This window comes from Aythya fuligula, chromosome 17, assembly GCF_009819795.1.
Source record: "Aythya fuligula isolate bAytFul2 chromosome 17, bAytFul2.pri, whole genome shotgun sequence".
Classification (NCBI taxonomy): domain Eukaryota; kingdom Metazoa; phylum Chordata; class Aves; order Anseriformes; family Anatidae; genus Aythya; species Aythya fuligula.
In genome coordinates, this window is record NC_045575.1 from 2,740,114 (window position 1) to 2,767,870 (window position 27,757).

The 27,757-nt window shown below is 45.4% G+C and overlaps 2 protein-coding genes across 3 annotated transcripts; one reads left to right on the top strand and one right to left on the bottom strand.

Moving 5' to 3' along the window:
* The first annotated feature begins 523 nt into the window (after positions 1–523).
* On the top strand, positions 524–10,853 carry MORN3 (MORN repeat containing 3). Its single transcript, XM_032199149.1, has 6 exons — positions 524–596; positions 4,893–5,048; positions 5,549–5,706; positions 7,262–7,421; positions 9,826–10,010; positions 10,385–10,853. Exons 2-6 carry the CDS (start codon positions 4,904–4,906, stop codon positions 10,451–10,453), a joined length of 717 nt encoding a protein of 238 aa, XP_032055040.1. The 5' UTR covers positions 524–596; positions 4,893–4,903; the 3' UTR covers positions 10,454–10,853.
* A 1,959-nt stretch (positions 10,854–12,812) lies between these two features.
* Positions 12,813–25,277, bottom strand: ORAI1 (ORAI calcium release-activated calcium modulator 1). 2 transcript variants are annotated; one of them, XM_032199374.1, is made up of 2 exons: positions 25,084–25,277; positions 12,813–14,812 (listed from the first exon to the last, which is right to left on the bottom strand). In XM_032199374.1, exons 1-2 carry the CDS (start codon positions 25,195–25,197, stop codon positions 14,246–14,248), a joined length of 681 nt encoding a protein of 226 aa, XP_032055265.1. In that variant the 5' UTR covers positions 25,198–25,277; the 3' UTR covers positions 12,813–14,245. The 2 variants fall into 2 exon arrangements, with proteins under 2 accessions (XP_032055265.1, XP_032055266.1); XM_032199375.1 differs by lacking the exon at positions 25,084–25,277 and adding an exon at positions 22,502–22,549.
* Positions 25,278–27,757: the final 2,480 nt, after the last annotated feature.

The window sequence follows — 27,757 nt, forward strand, 5'->3', positions numbered from 1 at the left end:
TAAGTGTATATATTTTTACTTGCTGAGAACTGAAGATTTTTATATGTCAATTATAAAAGGACTGATTTCTTAGTTAACACTTGTAAAAGAAAAATCATGTAATTTATATCACAGTATATGGTCTTGAGAGACTCAAATTTGCGTATCCAAGTTCTCTGCATTCATTTTCTTTAAATATGAACATCTCCTTGAGTTTTCAGGCTTTTTGCACTTTTCTGTCTGCAACAACTGAAATGTGCTGCAAAATTAGATTTCCTGAAGGAAGAGACTCAAAAATCTTTCTAAATGTTCACCAATTTAACTTTTTAACAAGATTTCAAATTGGCAGTCTTCTTAATAGAGATCCTGCAAAAATCCTGGTGGGATGAAGATATCCACGGTAGGTCTGTAAGAGGGTGTGCACTAATCCAAAAATCCTTCACAGCGATACCTGATGAATACTGCAGATCTAAGTCAGATCTTCTCGCCCCAGCAGACGAGGACACGGGGAAGGGACAGCCCAGAGGAGCAGCGGACACTCGCATCTCGGTACGGCTGTGCTGGAGGTTGTCCATCTCTGCCTGCAGAAACAGCTCCTGCCGTGACAGTTAGGAGAGGTACAGTCTGCTGCAGAAAAGCTATTTTAAAAATGCCACTCCTGGCTTCACACCTCACCTTTCCTGCCCTGTGTTAGAAACAGGTTCTGCAGCTCAGCTGGAGTGTGGGGCAAATGCCTCAGAGTGTGTCCCCAAGGGCTGGGGCTCCAACAGCCCTGCCTGGTTTTCTGGAGTCTGATTTATCTCCAGAGAGCCTCCGTTCTTTCTGCATACTTTTCCTGCAGGCCAGCTTAACGAACCACACATGCTGCTCAGTCAACAGCTGATTAACCCCATCATGTACAGTTTTCATATTCGATTTCAAGGATGCCTCCCTGTCCACCACTGCAGTCAAGACCTGGGCAGTTGCACTGGCTATGTCCCCAGCCCTCCCCCTGCTTCCACAGCTTAGCGCTGGTATAGGTGAGACTTTGATTCAGTTTAGCATTTTACAGAAGCCAGAAATGTGGCTGTGCAGGTTTAACAGTGAGAGAGACTTCTTATTGTCTCTTTCACCAGTGTCTTTCATTGTGTCTTTCACCAGTGTCAACACATGACAAATGTTACCTTTCCTCTGAACCTGGGTATTTTAAAGAATGCTTTTAGGTATCTTGCAAGTCTAACCTTCCAGCTTTTTAGTGGCTGGCCTTTCTTCTAAGGTCTTTGAAAAGCAAATTTACAAATACAAAATCTGTTTTGCCTGTACCTTAATTAATCACGAAGTCATCAACCATTCATTGCCAGAAAACATATCAAAGAAATTGAGTTAATTATTCAAGTTAAAGATCACGGCAAAACAGTGCAAACCGGAAAGGATAAAATGCAAACATGGTAAATTCCCATTCACTCATCAGGTGACAGTAAGCCATGGTAAATAAAATACTTAGCTCATGTTTCAACTGGGAATTGGTACTGCTGATCTGATTTTGTAATCTGGATTTATTCCTCAGTTAAGGACTTGGAACAAATGAGGCATTATCTCATGCATGGCCAAATTTCTCTTGCCTCCGTCATCATACCACGATCTGCATGTTTTAAAACAGTGCTGAGGATCCTACCAGGCACTCTCCAGTTGTGCAGCAAATAATTCTCAGCTTTGGGCAACTTCATGGGTTTACATCAGTTTGAGCAGTGTTGTTGCAGGTATTTAAGTAGAGGCAACTAACTGTAAATCTGCAGCAAAAGAATGAAGTACAGGGGGAGAGAGTATCTGGTAAGCATCGGCTTCCACTGCCCTCTAGTAAACGTTTCACTTTGCATGATTATGACGGTGCTTGAACATTTCAGATAACCTAGAGCTCTTACTTTAGATTGTTTGGATGTAAAAGCAACACTTTTTTTTTATCTTGAGAGAGCTGTTCACAGCAAACAGGAGGGAAGAGATGTAAAGAAACACCTTCCCTCAAGGCTGTTATTTAAGCAAAAATCAGCCAGTGAAATTTGTATCTCAAACCTTCTACATTAATCCATCCCAAATCCTGCTAATAATAATTCTTCAAAACAGAGCTGAGAGGAAGAGCCCTCAGTGCTGCACCCACTCTGTATTCATTCGGCCCAAACTGACACACGCTTGGTTCGAGTCCAAGACCCTCCCACCTCTTCCTCTGGCTTTTATTTTGAATATAGCAGCAATAAAACACACATCTGAGCATCCTACTTCCACAGTATGTTGTTGTCACATTCTTCACCTTTAAAGAATTCCAGCATATGTTTCTCTAAGTGTTTCTCTCTATTTATTCTACAGAGTTCCCAGAATAAACTTAAATTATTGACTCTGATAGTTTTCAGTTGGTTTGGGCATTTCACTTCAGTAATTCCCTGAGCTTTGAGAGAGCAAACTCAGCTCAGAGCAGCTGTCTGCTTTCATTGTGAAAATGATTGGTTTCAGATGTTGTAGAACACCGAGGTCCTCTGGGTTTATTTAATAACAATAAAAAATCTTACTCTTTAAACTGAAAAAAAATAAGGCATATTCATGTATCTTGAGGCCTTGCTCCACAAATGGCTGATACCTGGGCATGTTTCCCCAGCATCCTCCCATTGCTTGGTTTGTTTTTCAGCATGTACTGGAGCTACAATCCTAGCTGGAACTTGGAGAAAGATTTTATTTTTTTAAATACAATATAATTAAATAATATTTTAATATAATAGAGCCCTCTCTTAAATCATTTGAGGATCAGCCCTCGGCAGGAGAGCATTGCTGCTTTGTTGAAAGGTGCAGACTCAGTCCTGGGGTGTCTTTTGGTTCTGTTTAGCAAGTGCTTTGCTAGAGAGACCAGAGCTCTACTCGGATTTTTTCTATGCAGCACATGCTCATACATTATTTTAATTACCATGGGGTTTACTTACACATGCCTCTGTGCTTTCTCTAAACATTAAAAAGGTTAAGAAACCAATTTGTGAATTTTAATTTGTTGCTTAATTATCTTAATCCTTTTAAATTCTTCACTGCATCTAAACCAGTTTAAAATATATATTGAATTTCAAATACACACATGCATATATCTTCTGTTTAGCAAAAGCTGTGGTTAGGTGATACACAGTTTGGACTTGCTTTTCAAAATCCTTGGACAACCTGCACTGTTTAAAAATAAACAAGTGAAATTGTCTGAGCTAGCTAATTATTTTAATTGAAAAATTCACAGTTAACTGCAGTGCAGTATAGTGGCTGAAACAGTCAAAATAATTAATACTTTTCCAGAAGGGCCTTTTTCTGGTTGCAATTTAAGACTGTCATTTTTGGGCTGCAGTAAGCATTTTTTCTTCTCCCTCATGGGTTTCTCTCATTTCCCCCACAAATCCCCGTCTCCCTCTCCAGCACTGTACCTTTGCCATGGTAAAACACAGGAACAATTGTCTTTGGTGATTCTTAGGCTGTGCCCAAAGCCAGGAAACATTTTATGAACAAGGGTGATTAAATCCTTCCTGAACATCTTCATCTCGTTTTTAATAACAGGAAGTGTCAGATTTAGTCAGATTTCTGCATGGGACTTCTGATGTGTATTTTTAGGGGTTTCTCCATTTTCTTCTGTCACTTGCAAGACTGATTTATGTGTTACCCGGCAGTGCTTTAGAAGTGTCCTTTCCCTACAGGGCATGTTGGTGCGTGCACAGCACCCCCCTTCCTGACAACAACGGCACTGTCACTGTGCTGTACTTTCAGATCTCTGGAGTCGCCGAAGCGGGCCAGGAGCCAGTTTTCATTTCCCGGTGACTTTCCCTACGGGCTCCCATCTCCCTTCGCGCAGGAGTTTGGCAGAGTTGCTATGACGACTCGGCCCTGGCATGCACAGCTGCAGCACCCAGCCCACACCGCTCTCCCAGCACAGGTTGGTGCCCGTGGGGTAGCTGGGGCTGGGCAGGAGAACGTAGGTCCAGCTTGAGGGTGCTTTGCACCTCCAGCATGTGGGCTTTCCTGCAGCATTACTTCTCTGCATTGCTTTCCTCCACCTTCGCTGCTAAAATCTCCCCCTCCCTTTGCTCTCTTGCACCCTCGTCTCGCTCACCACAAAGCTGAAATGGGGGCAACACAGAGGAACAGGCCCGCAGCCCCGCTGTGGGCTGGCACCCACCTGGCGAGGGTGGCTGCAGGAATTTTCTCCCCCCTGAGCTCACAATGAGTTCCATTCCCACTGCCACTGCCTGCCCCATGCTGCCCCAGTGCCACGGGTGAGGAGCAAGACGGGTAGCACAATGCACAACGCTGCTTTGTTTTGGGTGGGAAGGACTTTGAGACACCAATATATTTATATTTTTGGCAATGATATCCGCCTAAATCATTTTTGAATGACCAAGTGGAAAACAAAGGGTGAATGCTAACTCTGTTACTCTGTTTTCTAAGATACATCTAGCTTTTACTCCCTAGCAGCGAGCTATTTCCTAAAAACAAACAATTTGCTTGAACCAGTGCTCCTGCTTGGCAAGGAGCAGGTGGAGGATGAGCCTTGGGAAGCAGTTTGTCCGGGTCTCCACTGTGCCAGGACACGGCTGACCTTCCCTCATGTCCCAGAGTCCTCTTGCAGGTGCAGAGACCGATGCCCATCGCAGACCCATCCTGCTGAAGCTGATTTAGCATTTCCTAACATACTACAAGCCTATTTTTAGATAGTGCAGTTTCATACATTGGTATTTTTAGATACCTTCTGTTCGTCATATCCTTATATGCATAATTTATCTTTGATATAGTGTCAAAAACAGACATCAATTACTGACTCAGGTGCATATTAAAATACAGTTCACGGGTAGGCTGTTCTACAGTACCTGCCTTAGTAATTTCACCCTAATTTATTTCTGACAATCGTTTGTTTTCCTCTCCAGCTGAAAACACAATGCCTGTTGTGAAATACCCCAGGGCTGTAGATCCTCTCTGGCATGAATGGGACGAGAAGGCACAGAAATGTGGATTAAGACATACGATCTATGCTGTAAATGGGGATCGGTACACTGGAGAATGGCTGGACAACTTGAAGCATGGTAAAATGTATTGTGTGAAGAAAATGTACTGATAGAGGTGTCTTTACAAAAGTTCTGAGGGGCAGGGAACAGTCAGGGGTTATATGTACTCCTGGAACAGCATTCACACATGTTTGACAGTATGTGTTAGATATAATGCCCTGCAAAAATGTGCTCAGAGATATTTCTGATAGGCAACATCAAGAGCTTTTACATGCACTCAGCTGCAGGGCAATTACCTGAACCATGTAGATTACGGCTGTTAAAAATCCTCTAAAAATCCAACAAACTGCACTCAGCTCCGTGCATCCAAACGCAGCTGTGCTCAACAGAGTGCTCTCGGCTCCCACCGCGTGGGTCCCAGGGAAAACACAACCCAGTGCACAGAAACAGCCCAAAAAAGCAGGGTTGCTGCTGTATCGCTAGCACTGAAACGTGCTTGGCTTCTGTAGTATTAATTTAGCATCAAGCCTTCTACCCACTGCGATGACCTCCCTGTTATTTCCTGTTCGTTGAAACAGGGAAAGGCACCCAGATCTGGAAGCGCACTGGTGCTATTTACAGCGGTGACTGGAAGTTTGGGAAACGGGACGGGTATGGCTCATACAGCATTCCTGACCCCGTGACCAAGGAATACAAGAAAGTGTACACAGGCTGGTGGAAAAACGACAAAAAATGTGTAAGTGTGATTCCCAGCATCTGCCCTGAAACATGCAAAAAAAACCAAACAACTTAAAATACTGATTTTTCAAATAGTGCCTGTCCCCTGAGGCTGCACTGAAGGTGTGGAAGGGTTTGGGGGAAATTAATATGTAGAGCAGGAAAATGAAAGCAAGAGATCTCAAATTGAAGCTGTCTCACAGTGGGGAATTTTGCCTGCCCTCCCTGCCCTTCTATCTCCAGGCTTGGCTTTGCTTTAAATTTTGCCCCTCCAGAGAGCCCAGGAAGCTTCAGAGTGGCATCCTTCACCCTACAGAGCCTGTGGTCCCCAGCCCCAGCAGGGAACTTGCTGATGGAACACACTTACAAGCACTGCAGGAAAACACAGCTTAGAAGCGCTGTGCTGCGAGTTTTACAGCGCATTAAGCAAAAAACACAAGTTCTTTAGGAAATTAAGCCTGTCACATAAATCACTGGTTTTTCTACAGGGAGCACAGTGAGGAAGTCATCTGGTAAAAATGACTGCAATCCTATGTGCAAAATCCTTTTAGGAGCATTTTCTGATCTGCCAATGGGAACCTTGCATTCGCCTTTGTGTCCGCTCCTAAATTAAATTAATGGCCTCTTATGCTTCTAAATGGCGTGCAGCTCTCTGGCTTGAGCCTCTTTGCAGGAGCTTCCTTCCTCATTCCCTGAGAATGCATTTTGGATGTTTGAGCTCTGGCAAAATATGACATCCAAACATCTTTTTTTTTTCTTCCCCCCCCTATAAAATCCTCCCCTTTATATCCATACAGTTTAATCGAATTAGTGCTCAGAAAAATCAGTTATTTCTGTAACTGATTTTTTTTTCCCCAGAGATAAATTACTGCTTTCTTCCTATGGGAAAACTCATTAATCATATGTAAATATGTTATCATGCCTTGTTTTAGGGATGTCTCTTACCTGGAAAGCCCATGCATAGGACAAACACCTCCCTGGGGTTTCTGGCCTGCACACAATCACTGGGTTTAATTCATAAGGTCACCAAATCTACCACCAGCATCAAGCTGAGAGCCAGTTTGAGGAGCAAAACCTGTGTGGGTTTATGGATGGAGCAAAAGACAAAATCCATCATTAGCAACACTGAGACTGTTAGTCTGCCCAGGGCAGCGAAGGAGTTGCCAGCCTGGGATGCTCAGGGCTGCAGAAGACATTGGGTCAAAGGACACCAAATCCCACTTGCAGAGGCAGGTGTCTTACATTGTGTATCCCCATGCAGGTTTATATACCTGTAGAACCTGCTTTAAGCTAAATATTAGCAGCAGTCATGCCAAAAATAATATACAGAGATACAAACCTGAGATTTTGTCATTGAAATATCATTGGCCAAAAAAAGTCCTGTAGCATCACTGCTATTTCCTTCACCACACCTTCAGCACCTGGACGGTGGTTGAGCTGTGCCGCCTTTAGGCAGCTATGTGTCTAAAGGTAGTAAGGAAAGGAGCAGCGTATCCAAAAACTAAGAACCCCAAATTGAACACTGATACCTTTCAGTAGCGAGGCTCCTAACTGCCCACCTCTGCTGCGCACAGGGCTACGGGACCATGTTCTATCCCAGCGGGGAGTGCTACGAGGGCGAGTGGAGCGGCAGGCTGAGGAGCGGCTGGGGTCGGATGTGCTACAGGGACGGCTCCGTCTACGAGGGGCAGTGGCTGGCGGGCCAACCAGGCGGGCAGGGGATGCTGTGCCTGTGTAAGTACCAGAATGTCCATCTGTCCCTGTGCAAAACCCACACAGAGCAGGGATGGTCCTTCCCTCAGAGATAATCAGCATCACGCTACTCTCCTGACACCAGCCAGATCAGTGGGTGCTGCCTTGCATCTCCCACACAGCCTCGTCTCGGGATGGAGGCAGCTGCCCTGTCTGGTTCCTCCTTTGGGGCTCTGGGCTGGAGGCAGCAGGGGCTGGTTGAGAGCGGGTGCCACAATGCTCAAGGCCACACACATGGAAGCTTGCTTTTGCTATGATTTACATTTAAATGACAGGGATGGTTAGGGCTAGAGATAATACACTGTTAGGTCAGAGAAGAGCAAATCTCTTTTCAAGCCAGGCGCCTTGCCAGGCATGCTTTCTAGCTACTGCATACCAAAGAGGAGACCATTTTCCAGTACAAAAAAACAACAGAGCTGTCTTTCTGGGCTCATTCTATCCTCTCTCATACTTCTGACGCTGGCTCACATTGAGCAAATTAGTAGGGGTTTCATTAGTACACAATCCCTTCCCAGACATGACACTGAGTGTATCACAAATTGGGAATGTTGGGGGCATCATAAAAACATAAATCTGGATTTTTTTTTTCTTATTTTGCTGTGGATTTAACACATTTTTCCCCAAAGCCAAGAATCCCAGTCCTTCGCAGTATAAGACACTGTGTTCCAGGAACGTTTGAAGAAATGTTATCTATTATTCATCTCTTCTTTTTATCTTGGAAGCAATCTTCAAGCCAGTCATTAACTAAGCAAAGCAGCCAGGAGGAACAAGCACAACTTCCTCTGCACATTGCGTACATGACTGTGCTCTCTCTGCTGGCTGTAAATTCAGTTTGGACCGATGGCTCATACCAATGACAGCAACACATGCTTCCAGGGGCAGCTCAGTCAACTACCCCACTTTGCTCCCACCCAAGTCACCCTCCCCAGTACAAACCGGACACCCTCCAGGCTGACCCACCACTGCTGCACAGCTCTAGAGCCCAGCTGCACAGCCTGGCCCTCCCCCCCCCAAGAGCTGGATTCCTTTGGCTAAAATTAGCCAGAGTGATTATTCTGTACCCACAAACCGGTAACTCATGGAGCTTGGGTGCTGGAAGCATGGCCGTGTGCTGGCAGTGTTGCAGCAGTGAAAGAAAAAGTTCTTCAGCACAGGTCACAACAAGCCGCAGCTCGGGGTAAATTGCTCCTCCTGGCAGTGTGCCTGGCAGGGCAAGCGTGGCCAGGAGCAAGGTGCTGCTGTGCCACCACTGCTGCAGCACAGCAGAGGGTGAGACAGCCCCGGAGGCTCTGGGAGGACAGTACATGGGGCAGCGGATAGGGACACTGAAATGCCACAGTGCAGCCTGTGCAGGCTCCTACCCAGCCCAGCCTGTGATTTTACTGTTTTCCAGGTGGGCAGAGGCTGGAGAACAGGAGCCAAGCAGCTCCCAGGCTGATCCCACAATTTCTGCCTAGGTATTTGCGTCATCTCTTGCCTCAAGGAATGACAGAGTTCAGCTGAGACCCAAAGATATTTCCACCAAGTCACCTAGTCAGAAATGCCCATTTGTTGGCTTAGAAACCCTGCGTCTGGGAAAAAGGGATGGCAGAGGAATCTCCCAGTGAGAACAGGGTGGCCTGGATACCTCCCACCACCACCAGCACCCTGTGCACATCTCGTTCTCAAACAAAAGCCTGGGATGAGGTGGCTTTCCTCCCCTTGCAGCTCTGCATCATCAAGGGGCTTTTCCCATTGGTGACAGATGGATTCCCAGGGAGAAGCACACAGCCCCACGCTTTCTCCACTTGCAGAAAACCACAAAGAGATGCCACACAGCTGGAAAGACAGCCTGTAAGAGATTGCGTGAAGCCTTCAGACGTTTCAGGAACTCCCATGCCATAATTACTTGAGACACAATCCACCTACAAGTATTTGAAATTGAGATTATTTTAGCCAGCTGCTGCTGCTCCTCCTTGCCGGGACAAGCAGAACCCTTTGAGGCAGGCTCCCTCTGCGGTGTGTGGCAGGGACAGACCTGAAGCTCGTGTCCTGTCAGTGCTCGGGCTGTGAAGGTGACTCAGTGGCTTGGTGCCCAGCCCGAGCTCACGTGCTTGGGATTTGAGCACAAAATGAATGTCAGCAGGAGGAGAACAAAGCAGGGCAACACACACCTTGTGCTGGTGACAAGCGTGGGCTCCTTCGCCAGGCATTTTCTCGCTCTGCAGTACAGCAAATGGAGCAGTGCCAAAGCAGCACCGTGTGCTGTGGCTCCCTGGGAAGGGCCAGACTGGGAGCCAAGCAGATGATCTGCTCCTACCTCAGTTTTCTGCCTTGCTCGGTTTCACGTCTAGTCCTGTGATGAAACGGTAAACGTTTCACTGCCTGTTCGTGTATTGAATTGCAGCAAATGACAATCGGTACGAAGGAGGTTGGAAAGATGGAAAGAAGCATGGCCCAGGGCGATTCTTCTACCTGGATAAGGGACTATTGCTTGAAGGCATCTGGGTGGCAGACATACCAAAATGCGGGATTATGATCGACTTTTGCCGAGATGAAGCTCCTGCCCCTATTCAGTATCCAATCCCCAAGGTAATTCCTAGGAATTGTTTTTGCTAACGATGTTTTCCACCAGCAGCACTCACCAGAGTCTGAGGAAGCTCTTGGGGCCATGCTTTGCTCTACAGCCACTGCACCAGCCCCAGGCTCTCGGGGTGCACACTCAGGCTCTTGTCCAGCATTGAGCTGACCCCACAGGGACAAGCAGCCAGTCCAGTGGTACAAATCCACTGCTGGAGCCTCAGATTCACCTGCACCTGTGAAAGCACACACTTCTGCACTGAAACCTGACCCAGCACAAGGGAAACGCAGACAATAGCTGCAGAGACAATAGTGGGATTTGATTAAAAACCAAGTGATTTCTCTGAGCCCTCTCTACATAATTGATTTGCATTCTTTTTACTTAGATTGAACTGGCCGATCCAGATGCTGTCTTAGCAGAGGCCCAAGCAATGTTTGATGACAGCCAAAACTGATAACCGAATGCTGAAGAAAAAGAGATGCAAGATAAGAACGTGAGCCTGGGTTACTTACTCATTTGAGTCTCATGTCCTTGCTGTGGTATATCGCTTTGTGGTCACCCTGTTTGTCCTTCAAAACTGCCCCTGTATGCTTCAGCATGAGGCCTCTTCCCACCCACCATTATTAAAAAACAAACAAACAAAAAACACAACAAAACAAACACAAGCTGGAAGAGGCAGTGACTCGGGCCACCTCCTCTGGCTTACTCCTGCACAGAAATAGCTCTCCTGTTGGTTTCAAGGCCTTTAACAGTGCCTTAGAGAAAGCAACAGGGTTTCAATTAAGTGCTATAAAAACAAAACCCTAGAGAAGTACAGTCAAATAAATGCACCTCAGCTTAGCTGGATACATACTGGTGAACCAAGTGGCTTTGGAGGCTGTAACAGGTGATGTTTCAATTAGCACTTTTATTAATGCAGCTTTACTTGCTGTCTGTGCACATCACGTAACACAGTGCTTTTTTCCCTAACCGCACCGGAGCAAAGCACCACATCGAGCACTGGCTCTGCTCCTGTGCCAGCCCACGGCCCTGCACTGGCTGCTCCGCCTGCACCGAGGGGCAGAGGCCACACAGAGCTGCCAGCACCAATAAGTGTCACCTACGAGAACACGAAGGAAGGTGGCACTGCAGCCACCTGGTGAAAACTGCACTGTGGGAGAGCGTGTAATTAGTTCACCTGATTTAAATTGCGCTTCTGAGTATCACGTCTTGTTCACAGTTCAAGCAGTCCCTTGACTCTTCACATTTTCTCAGCTGGAAGATAACCTACTTTCCTACTTAAACACTCAGAGTAACAAAACATGCCTAGGATCAAGGTTTAAGCAGTGCTGGTGGGAGGCAAAGCATGCTGCCAACATTATGCTCCCTATACCTGTGTGAACAGGAAACTTCATCTTTGTATGACTGAAATGACTAATGGAGTTCCTCGGAAATACCGTTAGAATTAGCACAACATAGCCACAGAGATAATGGATGTAAAGAAAAACATTTTTTTAGCATCTAAGTAACAAATAATGAGCAGCAACTGAGCATATTTTATTTCATTATTTGAAGTGATTTTATATCTAAAGAAGTGATATACAACAATTGATGTTTAAAATGCTTCAGGTAAACACGTAATACCATTAGTATAAATGAAACCAAAACTTTATGTGCACTCTTTAACATTTAGAGCCACGCGGTTGGGTCTGGTTACTGCCTCTGGCACACAGTTATGAGAGAGTGCCCAAGGTATGACTTTCATGATCATTTCCAGAGCTGGAAAATGAGAGAAACACACTTGATATCAGAAATTGAAATGCTGAAAATAGTTAGAAAAGCTGCTGTTGTAACAGCTCCATTAGCTCAAAACTTACATGATGAGAAAAATCAAGAAGTTTTTAATTTTGCATTTCCTAAATAAACACTTCCCTGTCACTTTTAAAAAGAGCTGCAAGATAAAAAGAAACTCAGCAACTTATCAAGGACAGCAAATAATTTTACAAAATAAGCTTGGAAAACATTTTCTGGACTTACATTCAAAATAATGTTAGAACTTTAAAATACATAACTTACAGACAGAAGTGTATTGTCTCAGCCTGACAGCACCCTTTTGACCATTTGTTCTAGTATGAATATTGAGTCAGATCTGCTTCCTTTACTGAGTCTTCCTTCCCAATATGGGACTGCTATTTCATGGAAGGATGGGCCAATACATTTTGTGCCTATTGCGAAGATTTCATGTTTTGGAATGCTGTTGCATTTAATGCCTTTACTATTTAATCTTCTCAGTGCTCCATGAATGAATACCTGAGGAACTCTAGTCACAATTCTCACCATCAGATTTACACCAGTAATAGAATATTTATACCTGAAACACAAAATATTGGCAGAGCTACAAAAATCCTGCCTGGCTCCTGTATGCCAGGAGGACTCGTGAAACTGGCAAGTGGAAAGTTGTTTTCTGCATGTGGACAGAGAGTAACCCAGCAAGAAAGCTGCTGAAAAAACGCCAAGTCCTTTTTTAATGGTTAGTTTTCAGAACACAAAACACACCAAGGGTAGCCTTGTCAACACTTCACACTGCAGCAATGCTGACACGAGGGATCAGTCCCCATCGCTTCAGTGGGCTGCTTCCCTGGTAAACACAACACTCTGCCACCCACCCTGTCGACACATCCCATGGTTTGTAAGTACATCGGGATAACCTGAGATGGAGGTTGGATATAAGAGACCACATCCAGCCCAGGCTCAGTCAGGTACAGCTCCCTGTAACCCATCTGGGTTTAAAAAAAAAAAAAAAAGAAAAACACCACAGGTTTATATTCCACAGTGTTAGCTACAGTATGGGGTCAAGTTTTGTTCCAATAGATTTGAAACCTGTTTGTCTTAAAAAAAGGCTTTTACTCAGTGCTTTTACCCATTAAAGCCCAAAGCTTCTCCATACAAGAACTGCATTCCAGAAAATCCACTTCCAGACATAGCTGGAATTACTGAAGCAGCACAGCACAGCTGCTGCATCTTTCTTGGACACACCTCTTACCTAAGAAGCAAAAGCTTCCATTTGGCCTCGTAAGGAAGAAAACAGAAAAATGACACTGCAGCCTATCACAGATGCACGTCTGAAAGTAAGCAGCAATGTTAATTACAAATAATCTACTTTCATAAATAAATTGACATAGAGAGAATTAGTCTTCCAGATCCTTTGGAAGCAAAAAAAAAAAAATTAAAATGTATGAAGTTGTTAAATACAACACTTCAGCAAGCAGAAGACTTTTTCTAAACAAGGAAGACCAAGGCATAGCTAATTACTTGGGAATCCAATGCAGAGAAAGCACCTTTTGCTGCTTGTGTCTGAGGATTTATTAAAAATATATATTTTAATATAAAAGTATAAAATAATTACTACTTTGGCTTGGAAAAAACAGCAGTGGTTCTGATTTTCAAGCAAAATTTATCCAGTGATCATTTCCATCTAGTTCCTCCTTTTTTTAAAAAAAGATTCCTAAATGGAAAACAGGCAATTCTATCTCTTCAGATAATACGATACGTGCCAGCTCACGAGAACTTTAGAACAGTTATTGCTTTTCTTCCAAAGAAGAGTATAGTAGTCTCATTCCTACTCATGTGGCCATACCACATCGCAGTAGGACTAGTCATGGGTGTTTAGCAAGTTATAAAATGCGTAACTGCCATAAGAAAAGGTGCTGGAGAAATCAGTGAAGTATTAATTACTTGGCAGCAAAACATACTGGGGAAGGTGGTGGGAAAGCTTTCACTTCTACCATCTGTCAGGCTTTCCAGAGGGAACAGCGCTAGCACTGAAACTGAGTGCTAATTGCTGCATATCCCAAGTAATTTGTATCATGCCATGCAACATGGATTGGACAAGCAGTATCTTCTACTAAATGCCAACATCAAATAAAGAGGAAAAAAGATTCTCTATCCATCCCTAACAAATACCCAGATTTACAGCGTCGCTCAGCACGTATTTCTAAAGCCACCATTCAGCACTAACAAGAAGCAAACCAGAGTGCTCAGAAGAGGAGGGATGCGCGTGCGGTGCAAGCGCACCCCGCCATCCATTCCTTCAGGTGTCAGCGATCCAACAGATTATGACAAGAACATTTTTTTCTCCATGAAGTTCAAACGACATTTATAAGCCTTCTCTTTAAAGGAAAATCAACAGTTTGACCAGTTCATGCATGGGGGAGGCAACATAAAAGGCAGAAGCAAGATAGTGGGTTTATTTTCTTTAAGTACAGGTTTATGCAAAATGGGTAACAGCTGGGGAGATGGCATCACCTCTGTGATCCAGCTGATCCTGGAGCCGTGCAAATTCAGCAAGTTCATTCAGTTCCTGAAATTGCCTGTCTGTTTTATGGCTGACCAGTGACCTGTAGAAGTGGACGGCAAACACAATGAAGATCAGTCCAAAGGGAACCATAATAGACGTTGATGCAATGGCTGCTGCCTGTCCTGATGTGATGGTGGAGCTGCTGTTCTGGGACGGACCACTAGGGTTCTTCTTTAAGGGAAGGAACTTCACCCAACACAGTAACACCACCTCTGCAAGAAAGAGCAAAGTCCCAATGACAGTAGAAAACGCCCAGGCAAGCTCAATGTGCCGGTGCATACGCTCGTGAGGAGATTCCTTTACTGAGTTGAGATTATGCACATTGCTAACGGCCTCTATGTTTGGAAGAATGCAGGTACTTATCATGAGTGCAAAAAGGTGAACTGCGACAAGGACAGTAGTACAGGCACTGAAGGCTATCAAGAGACCTCGTGGGTAGTCATGGTCTGCATCTAGTTGAACTTCCACCATAGCCACCTGAAAGGAAAGGAAAATTATTATTACCTGTTACATATTTTTTGGCTATTGATCATTCTAATTTCAAATTATTTTCTTTGCAGAAATAATTAAGCATGTCATACTAATTCTGTTTATTCTTCAACAATAAAAATACTTAACTGGTGCCCAAACATTTCCGGAACATCATCTGATCCAAACAAAATCATAGACTACATTTGAACTTCTCATGTCAATCTTACATCTGAGCTATCACACAAAGGCCGCCTTTCTCATATTTGCTACTCAGTTGAAAAGCAAACCATCAGTACGCGCTGAACTACTAACAGCGCAACTACCTTGCTACCTCCAGCTCATCCCAACAAAACAGATGGATTTTAGGAGTTGAGGTATGTTGGTCACAAAGATTTCTTCTTTCCTGTATTATATCGTAGTGGCAGCTTTTGATCTTTTACTACAGATTATAAATTTTGCTGGATATTAGGAAATGTTTTGTGCCCCACGCATACATAGAATGAATACCGTATTAAGTCTTTTGAAGTAGGTATCAGTAACACAAAGGCCTGGGAAGGCTGCAGGCTGCCCTTCACAAGCCTGGTGGTCCTTTCATGTTGTCTATTTGTGTTCTGAAGAGCAGGAGCCTTTCACTAGGAAGATCACCTTTCCATGGGGCTCTTGGTGATATGCCTTCACTCAAAGTAAGTATTTAAGCAGACTCCAGAAAAGCAGTTCACAATGTGAAAGGCTCCACAACATCTGTAGTGGCCAACTAAGCCTGTTTGAGGAATAAGCATGGAGAAGACCGGAGGACAGAGCAGACGTTGCTAGCAACTCCTTGAACTACTTGGGAAAGATTCAAGAAGGAATTACAACTCAGCACGCTAAGATCCCAGATTGAGAGAGCACAGCAGTTTCTGTTGTCTGAACTAATAGATATTTGGTGTTTATATCAGAAATCATCCAGTTCATGGGACAAAGCAATATTAGACATCTCAGAGAGCACAAAACTCTGGAAATTGTGTCTAACCACACCTCTGGGTGAGCACTCTACACCTCATGAAGATGCTCCAAGGCCAGTCCTCTACTATCCGATGCAGCCGTGCCCTTTTATAAACCCGATCTCCAAGCATGCCTGTGCTTTAGGAGGAGAAATTCCCATTAAATAACAGCACCAGGAAATTTATAAACACAGCTGAAATATTTTTGATAAAAGAAATTACATAGCATGCTTTTAACAGTTTTTAAAACCATCAGGTGATTTTAAGCATGTGCAACTGATGAGTGATGCTACCACCAGGAACCTTCTTGAAAAGCCCTCCTTTCCTGATAAATTTGCCTTTGAGACAAAGCATTTCCGAACAGGGGATAGTGCAGCAGTGTCTCCAAGTTTAGTGATCTTTCTCAAAGGATCTCATTAAATACACAAAATATGTTCAAAATGCAGAGGAAAAAAATTAATGTTAGCCTTAAACCTGAACATGTGTACCCCATATGAGGAAGATGCAGAGTTCTGCCCTTCAGCACAGCTCAGACTGACCCACACCTTGGCTGCCCGATCTCGATCCTTCATGGAAGCAAGTCGGATCGCTTGTCCAGCAATCACTGCCTGGGTCAAGAAGTGGTCAGCTCCTGCTAGCTTGGGAACTGAGCCATTCCAGCAACACCTCTGAGGAACGGGGAAAATAGCACAGGTGTGTGTGACTGAGGGAGAAGCAGTGGTACCAGGGCCTCAGACTCTCAGCAGCACTAAGCTCTAGCTCTTCTGTAACGCACCAGTTTGCTCTCAAAAGACCATGAAACCAGTTAGGCATTGTATTGCCTAACAGAAATGAGCTCACAAGTCCCACCGAGCCAGGTTTAGCCCACTGCTAAATGACACCAGTGGCTCACACGGTGTTCAGCATACAGCACATTTCCAACACCTCCACAATCATCAAAAGCTCACTCAGAAGACTTCCTGAAGTGTAGGTAATATGGGTGCAGAAAGATATAGAGCCAAACTATACCAAGTCTGGTATCTCATCTCTATGCACGCACAGAATCAGCATTCTCGACACTGCAACTCCTTATTGCTAACGTACCAAATATTAAGCCAACCAGGGCCTTTGCTCAGACATGTTTCAGCAGGCATTCAAGGACTTTTGCCAATATTTTAATTCCTTTACTGAAAGCTTTTATCATCGTAAGCCTAACCAATCAGCTAGTGAACAGCATCCAAGTGTTACAAGAAACTCAACAAGAGATGGTATTAATACATATACAATTCTTGTTCAAGGATCTTACGACAGCATTTCTCAGCTGTGGAAAACTTCACATTTGAGAGGGTAAACAAAGCCGTCGGGTCTCGCTTCTGCGGAGATCGCTCCTTAGCACCAATGCACTCACGGGAAACTGGGCTTCCTGCGTGCTGTGTTTTTCACAGAACTGCAAGCCTTCACCACTGAGGATTCATTTTCATACTTAACAGAATTTATTTCATGCAAATTTTCTGGTGCATAGCTTGAATTTGAAAGCTAGGCTGCCAGATCTATTTTAGACTCAACAACATCCCATTATTGCAGGACATTTTAATCCTCCATCCTAGCACTTATTAGGATAACAACCAAATAAGACACTAAAGAACTGCATAAAAATAACGACTTTTTCTTTCAAGAACTGATGATTTTTAAGTATTTAATTCACCAAATACTGAAGACATTTTACATTTCTATTAATCAATGTCTCCATGTAATAACGATATCAAGCATCTGATTTTGAAGTTTAGTCACACTCTTAATTCCAACGTAACAGCTGCTCCTGAGCTCTTTCCATTTCAGTGTCAGCTAAAATTACATTTAATCCAAAAGCACCCATTTCTGATTTGGCTTTATTATACACATACTCAAAACAACATCTTACAAGAAACCAGCTGAATTTAAGCATTTAAGCAGCATTCAGCCACTCATGGTTCTGCGCCTATATAAGCACAGAGAAAATCACAGGGAGAGCTGGTCTACAAAAAGGAGAGGTCCAGACCACGAACGTGAGTTGCCTGAAGTTCAAGGTACATGGCAAAGCTTCAGTGTATGGCTGACAAAGGCATCAAGACCAATCTGCTCTGCACGGGATGTCTGTTGTGTTGGTAGGCCCCCAAATCACCTCTCAGAAGTGCTTTCAGAAATCTGTCAAGACCGTAGCTGTTACTTAAGGCTTGGCACAAGTAAACTCAGGAGCAGGAAGGGTGTAACTTCCTTCAGCTCAACCCATACCGTGCAATTAGCTACTCCAATTGCAAGCGTTCCCTCTCTATAAAAATAATTACAGAGGCCATCACTTGAAAGGTAACCCAGGCACAAGTCTTCTAACGTGTGCAATAAGCTGACAGCCAAGTAGTCACCACCACACACTGCCAATAAACCCCAGTTTGGGACACTAAGAAGTCAAGCTGTGAGTACAGAAGAGGCAGGGCAGTCAGCCATCCTGCCTCGAAGTCTCACGTGCACCCGAGCACAGCCAAAACCTGCCAGAGAAAGGCTCCGTACCAAGGGAGGGCAAGCTCCTGATTCCTGGAAGGAAAAAAAAATTCTCCACGGGGGCACAGCAAAGCCTCCTTGTGCTCGCACCTGGCAGACTAACTCCTGCTTGACCTCTGAGTGAAAAATCAGTTTGTGCTTTCTGTCTCCTCAAGCTGTCAACGAAGCTAATTTGGGAACCCTTTCACTATAAACTAGCAGAAAAAAACTGCCAGTGCTTTTCAATTGCAAGCCTCTGTTCCCAAGAGCAGCAAACTGCCTGAGCCAGGCTCAAGGCACCTAAACCAAGAAGCTCCATTTTTCATTACGAGGCCCTGCGTCTGTTTTCAAACAGTGATGCACAGCAAGAGAAGTTCCTGTCTCCTTTGCTCACGCTGCAATTTCAATACACAGATCAGAACAGCTCTTGTAAGGTTACACTTGCCATACCAGGGCCCCTGTGAGCACTTGTGCTATGATCCAAGCCCATGCAGTGCACGGTCGGATGCGTACATGCTGTGCTCCACGCAGGACATTCCTCCTCCATGACTTCCGTTACGTTTTGCTGCCATTACCTTGCCTTGCTGCATAACCATGGACTAACGCAGGCGGGAAGACACCTCAGGAGGTCATCTGGTCTAATCCCTGGCTCAGAGAAGAGCTAACTTTAACTTCAGATCATCCTACAGATATAATTGACAGATTTACCGCGGCCCTCAATGAAGCTGTAAATCTGAAACAAGGAGTTTCCTGACAGAACTAAGGGATTCTCGTGATCACAGGATTCAAGACTGGAGTTCTCCTAGAACTAAAGGAAGCAGGGCATTCAGGTGCTGTGACTCAGATTCTATAAACTATCAACCTCTCTGCTTTGCAAGAAGAGAGCTGTGATAATAAAACCATTAATAAAACTATTTTCACCAGCAATAATGCAATTTTTATTATTTTTTTTTTTAATAAAGAACCAAACACAGCTACAAACAAAGCTTATATGGCCACAGAAATGCAGGATGAGCAACTGTTCTGGCTTGCCACTTGTTCATTTTTACTGCAGTAGTGGGACCTCAATAAACAGCTCGCTTCACATTTCAGCATTATTCCCCAATTTTATAGGCTACAGACAGTGTGTTGGTTTCAATTTCAGAATAAAGCAAGTTTCTATTCCCTTTTTACGTTCGCCTTCTCCAAAGCGACAAGTATTCAGAGGAAATAAAATGTGAGACACCAATCAGAATGAAAACAAAAGGGAAGACAAACTAAGAGCCACCCATGTAGCAGGTCATAATGACACGTGAGATTCGACAGTGGAAAAAAGGTATGTGCTCAGTGCTCTTTGCTTTTATGCGCAACAGCAGCAAACAGCTTCTGAGAGCTCTCTGGCAACCACAGGCTCACAGCCTTTTCAGCATCAGTAGCCACTGCTGTATAGAAAAGGAAATAAAATGCCTTATCTTATACGAGTAAATCTGTATTATCTAGGACCTATTTATAGATGACTTCCTCTACTCCCCTTCCCCACAAAGGTGGCCCTGAGCTCTGGCAGGCAGGAACATAACATGGGCAGGGAGCCTGCGCTGTAACTGCTGCACTGTGTGAGCTGCTACGGTCTGCCTCTAGCAGCAGCAAGTACTGCCATAAACATACAGCTGCGAGTCAAGGCCAAGTGCAGCACGCCCATGCCACAGAGAGAGCTTCAAACCAGGCAGAGCCACAGCAATTTCAAATTCCTTGCTGCTGACTGAAGCTCTGATGACCACCCATGGCCATTTCTCCACTGAACGCCCAATTTTAGCTAAATGCATTCTGGAAGTCGGGGCTGCGGTCAATGCCCACTGACAGCCAGGTGATGGGACTGCTGTAGATTCGTCTCCTGTACCCTACACAATGCTATCTGACCTGACTAAAGCTCCAATTGCAAGTGGTCTTCTGTCCTTTTTATCTGAGATTCAGAGAGCAAGAAACCAGTATTATTAAAAGCTACTGGATTTAAACATAGACAACCTTATAATGACACATTTAATGGCATACTCCTGAGATGCTGGCTCTTGATACTGTCATATGCCTACTGCTCACGGAGCTAGCTGTCTCGCAGATCGTCACAAGCAAAACCCTTCTGGGAAGGACTCTGGCTTCAAACTTCAGTCTTACTAAGGGCACTTACTGAGTCCGAGTCTAGGATTGCCTGTACAACCTCACAGGATTGCTCTTACCTTCTCTTCCCTGGCCACAGCTACCGTTCCTAGATAAGGAACTGATTCAGAGGATGACAGTTTTTATACAGCCTGGTATGTTAAGAATGGTTTTTAAGAAAGCTTCCTGGTTGCATATTGTAAGGGTTCATCCACACAAGGAGATGCAAACCTGACCTGGAGAAGCACACCAGAGCTACAGCACCTCCACCTCACCATGCCAGAACATACCCCAGTAAAATTACACACAGCAATCACTAAAATATTTTAATCAACACCTACCTGCAGAAATATTTTCTTTCCTTCACTTGCTGCAGCTCTGACTAGCTTGACTGCATCTAGCTGTCCAAACACTTCCATGCACTGGTGACTCCGTAACACACACGGCTCTGAGCAGGAAGCCCCCCTACAGGAGAGGTCTCTCCAAGCCTCGGGCTCAGATCACTAGGTTATTTCACTAACAAATCCCACCCTCTAGCCCACAGCTTGTCTATGTGTGGGACCGCAGGGAGGAGATGGGATCGGGATGGGATCGCAGGGAACTCACACTCCTTCGGCTTTCCCCACTCCGGAGCAGTCGGTCTCTGTTCCTGACAGCGCTGCTCGTTCCCAGAGGCAGAGGCGCAAAGCCAGGCTCTCCACCGAGTCTCTGCACCATTCATTACAAGCTATAAACAACTCATACAAAGACTGGCTCTGGCCTTTACAGAGTCACAGGAAATTTAAAAAGAAGAGCCAAAATAACAACATTAGTACTGCTTTTTTACACAGAAGAGAAAGTGAGCTTCCTTTATGCGCTGTCTAGAATCATGACTGTGGCTTGTTATGCTGCAGAATGGCAAAGCCTCAACAATCACTAAGTCACCACTGGAACAGAAGTGCATGATTTAATTTTATTTTGTTGGTAAACATGAAAATGCAGTACCCACGTAAGAGGAATAAACACATCTTAAGGCGGCGGCACCTCCACACAGCATAACTTATGATAAATTTAGTTTATAAGTACAAGGTCAGATTAGACAGCACAGCAGGGAGAAGAAACAGCGGCTTAATGTCACCTTGACATCCTCCAAATCAGAGCAGCCACCCGCAGCTGCTGTTAGAGCCCTGAGCACTCCTCGCTGCTGCCTTCCTCATCTATAACCTGAGACAGGGATGCTCAAAGGAGCAACACAATGTGGCTTTCATGACTGTAAGCGAACAGAAGAAACCTTTCACACAGACAAGATTCTTCCAGGCAAGCCATAACCTCCAGGTACAACAGCAACGTAAAAGGCAAGTGGTGGCAGAAGCCATGAGACCAGGCCTGTAAGGCTTTACTGGAGGGTACAAAACACAGCTGTTACACATTATTCTACCAGAATCCTGGTTAACTACAGCTACAATTCCTGAAGAGAGATCACTGCAGAGTAATTTAGAACAGCAGAGTAACCCTCACTAGACAAGGACTTTGCTATCGGCTCAATGCTGGCAGCAGCAGGGTCTGGATCTTACCTTAAATATTTCCATAATAATTGATACTGAAATAACATGTATCAGTGCAGTTGATCTTCTACAAAAGATGACTGAAGCTCTTTGCAGAAGATTGTACTGGCTACATTTCAAAGGCACGAGCTGACAGCTCTTTGACGATATCCAGTATTTGAAGCTTATATATTACTATTTACGACACTCTGCCCAGCTTGAATCATGAGAGGCATTTACAAGTTAAGTGTGCTGTCTCGTAAGTAACATCCTCCAAATTCTAAACATAACTAAATCAACTACCATGGCTGTATAACGTAGATCCCTAATTTAGCTCTATGAAAATACCCAAGCCTGTCAATTTTTTTTTTATTATTTTTTTTTAGGGGTAGGGAGTGATGATTGATTTTTCCAGTTTGATGGCTATTGGGATTTAACAGCTTCCCTCATCTTTGCAACTCCAGCATCATGGAGTTATCAAACTACTGCAATGCAACTGTGGTGACAAAATGATGCTAACACATCTGCTTAATTATTCCAACAAAAATAACCTGCCAGCAACCCACCTGCACTGGAGATTTTGATACTGCCACTACAGGTGTGGATGAGACAGCATTAGCAGCACTGGGTATGTTCTGCAAAGTATTCCTGGTGGTGATGGTCAGCCCTGAGATAAGACTGGGTTAAGACAAAGATGCGGAAAAGAAAGTCAGACATCAAGATCTAGAAGATGAAACACAAGTGAGAAATACTCAATGCCTGTAGCTACACACAGAGGAAACACTTCATTCCTTCCCTTCACGGACTACGTAAGCACCCCAGTTTCTTTCCTTACCCCTAAAGGTTTGGGGGCTGATATTACTCAGTGGCCCCATACATTGGAAAAACGTACTAGATGCAGCATTGTAAATTTCATAGATCTCTGTTTAGGCATATGGCACTGGACGATAGAATACATGAAAAGCTGCCCAAACTAAATGCTGAGTTTTACTCCTGGGAGCGTGGCTCTAACATCAGTTTGCAGCCACCAGATGCTGCACCCCTCTCCCTGAGGTTAACACTAAGTATAAAATACAGATTTGCAGGCTCTAAAACAAAACTGATCACAGAGCAGGCTTTTAATAAATTTCCTCTGTGGAAGCACGACCTGACATTTCATGCTCTACACGTCACTGCCCTGTGCAATCTCTTGACTTTGGCATGCATCATTTAACTGGGGTAAGCTTAACTAATCTTGAGGGAATGAGCTCTGAAAAGGGCTGCTGTTACATACGAGATTAGTCCAACAATAAAGGACCAGTTTAGCGGGGACACACTTAGCTCATACTAGAGGACGCAAAGGCTGTTTAATACAAGAACAAGGATCAATGGAGCAGGCGTGGAGACGTGCACATTCCTCTCCTGACAATTCCCACCGATCTGCTGGGCGGTCCTGAATGTGTCTTTTAGGCTCTTTCTTCCCTGCCTTGATAAGGAAAAGGGAGGAACAATGACACTTAATTGCTGTACTAAGTTTTAGATCCAAGACTAGATTGTACTTGAGCAGCCTATTGTTCAGTTATCAGGTGCCGAGGAATCTGCTGAAGCTGGTAAACAATGCACAGGCGTGGCGGCAGGGAGAAGGCCCCGCTTTTCAATGCAGAAATCGCTGAGAACAATTTCAGCAGATAAGCAAAGTTATTCAAAAGAAATCTAAAAATATTTGACAGTCAAGTCAGCTCTTCTGGAAACTGATGAGGAAGTCCCAGCCAGACAACAATCTCTTAGCTGCCAAACCAAGGAGGCTACAAGTTTGTTTTTCTTTAACAAGGTCACACTGGACATCAAAGCTGAACTTTTGAGGGGGTAACTTGAAAAAAAATAGAATGGGATGAGTATTCACAGGCAACACTCCTTCCAACTACAGCTTTTTGCTAATCAGAACAAAGTGGCTTTTTCCTGAACTACCCTGAGCAAGTCAAAAGCAGATGCTTCCAGCTGCAGGACTCCGAGCTCCCAGATCTGCTGCAGAGAGGAAAGCAGCAGAAGCCTCACCTCATACATCCACAGGACACTAAGAGCCCACAGAGCAGGTATTTAGAGAAAAGCACAGTGCAAACTACAGCTTTCCCCTTCTGTTCTCTCTCACTCTCAGTGAGAAATCCTGACTCGAGCAGCCAGCCTGGCAAACCGCTCTGACACAGGAGGAGCGCACAATGAGGGAAACCCAGCAGGAGCGGTGTGTGAGCTGCGTGTCACCCTAGGAGACCCGAGCCCAACATGCCGCTGCACCAACACAGCTGCCTGTCAGTCAAACGAGCCCCAGGCACCGCCACCCCGAGGAGCTGCGGCTGTTTTTAGCCATCCAAGAAGGGCAGTGACATTTATTTGACCGTCAGAAGGCGGCTGCGGAGCGGCTGTTGTGTTTTGAAACAGCATCCTCCAGCTAGAGCAGTGGTCTGGCAGGGGTACATCGCACGGCAGGCAGCGCCTTGCTGAAAGAGGGGCAAAAATAAATCATCCTAGAACCAATGCACGAGTATGAAGTATTTTCACAGACGCACAGGTGGCAGCTTGGTAGGTCAGGGGACCGGACACGCGATGGAGTCCATAAACGACCGTATTTATGATCATATCCAGCTTTCACTTGAGGCAGTTAGTTACCAGGCTGTGATCCTGTAGCAGACCCCAAGCACACCAAGACCAAGGAGGCATTCCCAAAACACGCCCAAAACCCCAGGGCACCGAGCAGCCCCCGAGTTCCTCCACACTCTCTGAAACAGCGGCGCTGCAAAAGCCCCGTGAGGAGCGCAAGGAGTTGGAGGGACACCGCCTGCTGTAAGACCCAGCACAAAGAAGGGGGAAAATAAAACTAAAAAGGATCCCGAAGCAGAGCCACGGGGAGCGCTGAGCACCTCAAAACCCGGCGGGGCCGCGGCCGGGCGCTCCCGGGGCCTCCCCCTGCCCTCAGGCGCCTCCTCAGCGCCGAGCCCCGGGGGCAGGAGGCCGGGGAAGGGCCGGGGAAGGAGCGCTGTCGCCTCAGGGCTTCGTTCTGGGTCAGAAAAAGGGGAAACGGCGGCCACACTTCGCCTCCCCCCCCCCCCCCCCCCCAACTCTCCCGCCCGAGCCCCGGCGGCCCCTCAGCGCCCCTCTCCCGCCGGGCGCTCACCATGGCGAAGCCGGAGAGCAGCGCGGAGGTGCGGCTGGAGGCTTTCAGCTTGGCGCGGCTCAGGTAGAGCTTCCGCCAGGACAGCGCCTGCATCGAGTGCTCGTTCAGGCTCATGGGGCTCCGGGCGGCGAGGGAGCGGGGCGGAGGAACGGCTCGGCAGGCACCCGGCGGCTGCAGCGGCTCCTTCCTACGGCACGGCGAGGGCACCGGCTACGCTAACGCCCCATGGCGCCCGCCGGCTGCTGCTGCTGCCGCTGCCGGGGCCGCGCCTGCCGCCACGCCGAGCCTGAGCCTGCGCCCGCCGAGCGCCGCCCCGCAGCCGCCTCATTGGGGCCCGGCCCCGGGGCCCTGCTCCTCCTCCTCCTCCGCCACCGCCCCGCGGCTCCGCGCCCGCTTCCCGGCGGCCCGAGGGCGGCTCTGAGGCGGCCCCGCTGAGGTGAGGAGCGCGCCCGCCACGGCCGCCCTCACGGCGGGCCCCTGAGGCGAAGTCGCGCTGAGGAGGTTGCTGTTTAATTCGGTAAAAAAGAAAGAAAAACTTAATTCTAGGGGAACTGTGGTTTGTGAGGAAGTTTCTTGCAGCCCCCTCCGCTCGTTCCTGGTGAATCCACACAAAACAGAAAAAGGGACGGGGTAGCTGCCGCCCCCCCTCAGAACGCAGCCCCCCAGCCCTCCCTCACGCACCAGCCTCCCTTCCCAAAAAGCTTGAGCACAATTTACATCCGTCCTTTGGGGCCAAACCCCTCCGAAAATCCCCCCTCGCTTCATTTAAAGCTGATACACCCAAACGTGCCACACAGTTCGGGTTCTGAGGGACATTGTGTAGGCCCAGTGCTCCTGATAAACTTATCAACAAACAGTTGAAACGCTCGCTTATCTGGCAGAACATTTCAACACAGATCTGTGTCAGTGTTACGAAGTTTTTAATTGCCACATTCATGCAATACCATTAAAACTTTTTTTGTCGTGTATTTTACAGAGGGAAGCTTGAGGTACAGAGCAGAACTCCATAGCAAATATGTGGTCCAGCCCCAAAGAGGACTGCTGAAGAGGTGAGGGTTAAGACAGTGCTTGTGCCTTAACTTTGGGCGTGACAGAACTACTCAGGAGCGTTCCTTTGCGTGAAAGGCAGCCTGAGATAGCATTATAAAATACTACTCTGCTTAATGTGCTTTAATTCTTAAAACAAACAACAACCCCCCCCCAACACAGGTGTTTCCTCACAACAATCAGAACATTTTCTGTATCTCCCATCTATGCTCCAGGCCATGCCTGAGCACCAGATTGCAAAGCAAGGAGGAACAATGATGCTATGATTTTCTCACAACATTTACTGTACTTGGGAAAAATTGTAACCATCAGAAACCAGGAATGTAAACATTTCCCCACATCTCAAGCAAAGTTTCCTTAAGGGTCTGCCACTTAGTTTCTGTGGAATCATACATTTAAAACTGTTTTGCATTGCTGTTTGTAAACTATAAAAATACTGTGTATGCACAGCAAGACTAATTGTTTGCTGGTTTTTCCCTGCACAAAATTAGAGTTGAACTATAACGTAACATGTTACTAACACTGCATAAGCAATGCCTAGGTCTTGAGCTGTTCCTTAAAATCAGATCTATCTAAAAAGGAGCATATTTGTATTTATAATATTGGTGTAGAAGTATTAGTTGCTTTAAAGGGAGACTCAATAGCCTTAATTAAATAACTATCAAAGTAGAACAGGGTATAATTAGAATTTTTGAATTTGTTATTACTATAGCAGCTCTTTGTCTGATTCAGTACTCTGGAAATTATAGGAAAGCCTGCAAAAGACATGCAGGTGAGAAGGATTTCAGCAGTCTAAAATAACTGTATATTTTAAAATAGACTGCTCAACTGATTAGGTTCTGTTGAAGTGATGGTGTTCCCCTGCATTACAACCAAATGACTGCTTTCTTGCCTCTGTTGTACCACTTTTAGCATACACAGTATGATTAAAGATTAGAAAATGGGAAGCTTTTCATAGCACAAATCCAGCTTACTTTACCTGTGACCTAAGAGATGCATAAGTGCTTTGAACTCACTGTTTCTGTCCATCACTCCTGTTCCTGTTTTTTCCTTTGCCACTAGCAAAAATAAATAAATCGCTTCTTGGAATAAATTAAGGATCAAGCCACCTTCTACAATTAAAACCTCAGAACTGTAGCAGTGTACCCATTTTCTTCCTTTATGTTCCATTTTACAGCTCCATTCTGAGCTACAAACTAAACAGGATAAATTCTTTTATTTCCAACCCTAATTACTCACTGTTACACACACCTCTCCACTTTAGAGCTAGCTGAAACCAAGAGTCAGTCATGCTCAATTAACTTAGAAATGATTCAGGGAATGAAATCATGGTGGAGTTCAAAGCTGTGGTTTGATGTTACCTCTGATTAGTGCAGTTGCAGAAGGCCACCAAAAGGGCGTAGTCCTGCAACCTTCCTTCATCTCACACCACTCTTCTCTCCAACCTGTAGATTATCCCAATCAAATGGATACACAGCAAGAGGTTCAGTGAAAAAGAACGTAACAAAAAGTGTATTTTTTTTCCTTGATGGGGTAGTTTTCTGTTGGATCAAGTCACTGAACTGACTTACCCTGGGGCTGCAGGAACCCTAGACCTAATGAGGGAGATGCAGGCACAAGGAGAGAG

Excerpts from the sequence above, each read along its gene's own strand:
- MORN3 (XM_032199149.1), top strand. The coding sequence starts at position 4,904 with ATGCCTGTTGTGAAATACCCCAGGGCTGTAGATCCTCTCTGGCATGAA. Across the intron at positions 7,422-9,825 it reads GCAGGGGATGCTGTGCCTGT|CAAATGACAATCGGTACGAA; the intron begins GTAAGTACCAGA and ends ATTGAATTGCAG. Across the intron at positions 10,011-10,384 it reads TTCAGTATCCAATCCCCAAG|ATTGAACTGGCCGATCCAGA; the intron begins GTAATTCCTAGG and ends CTTTTTACTTAG.
- ORAI1 (XM_032199374.1), bottom strand. The coding sequence starts at position 25,197 with ATGAGCCTGAACGAGCACTCGATGCAGGCGCTGTCCTGGCGGAAGCTC. Across the intron at positions 14,813-25,083 it reads TGCTCTCCGGCTTCGCCATG|GTGGCTATGGTGGAAGTTCA; the intron begins GTGAGCGCCCGG and ends CTTTCCTTTCAG.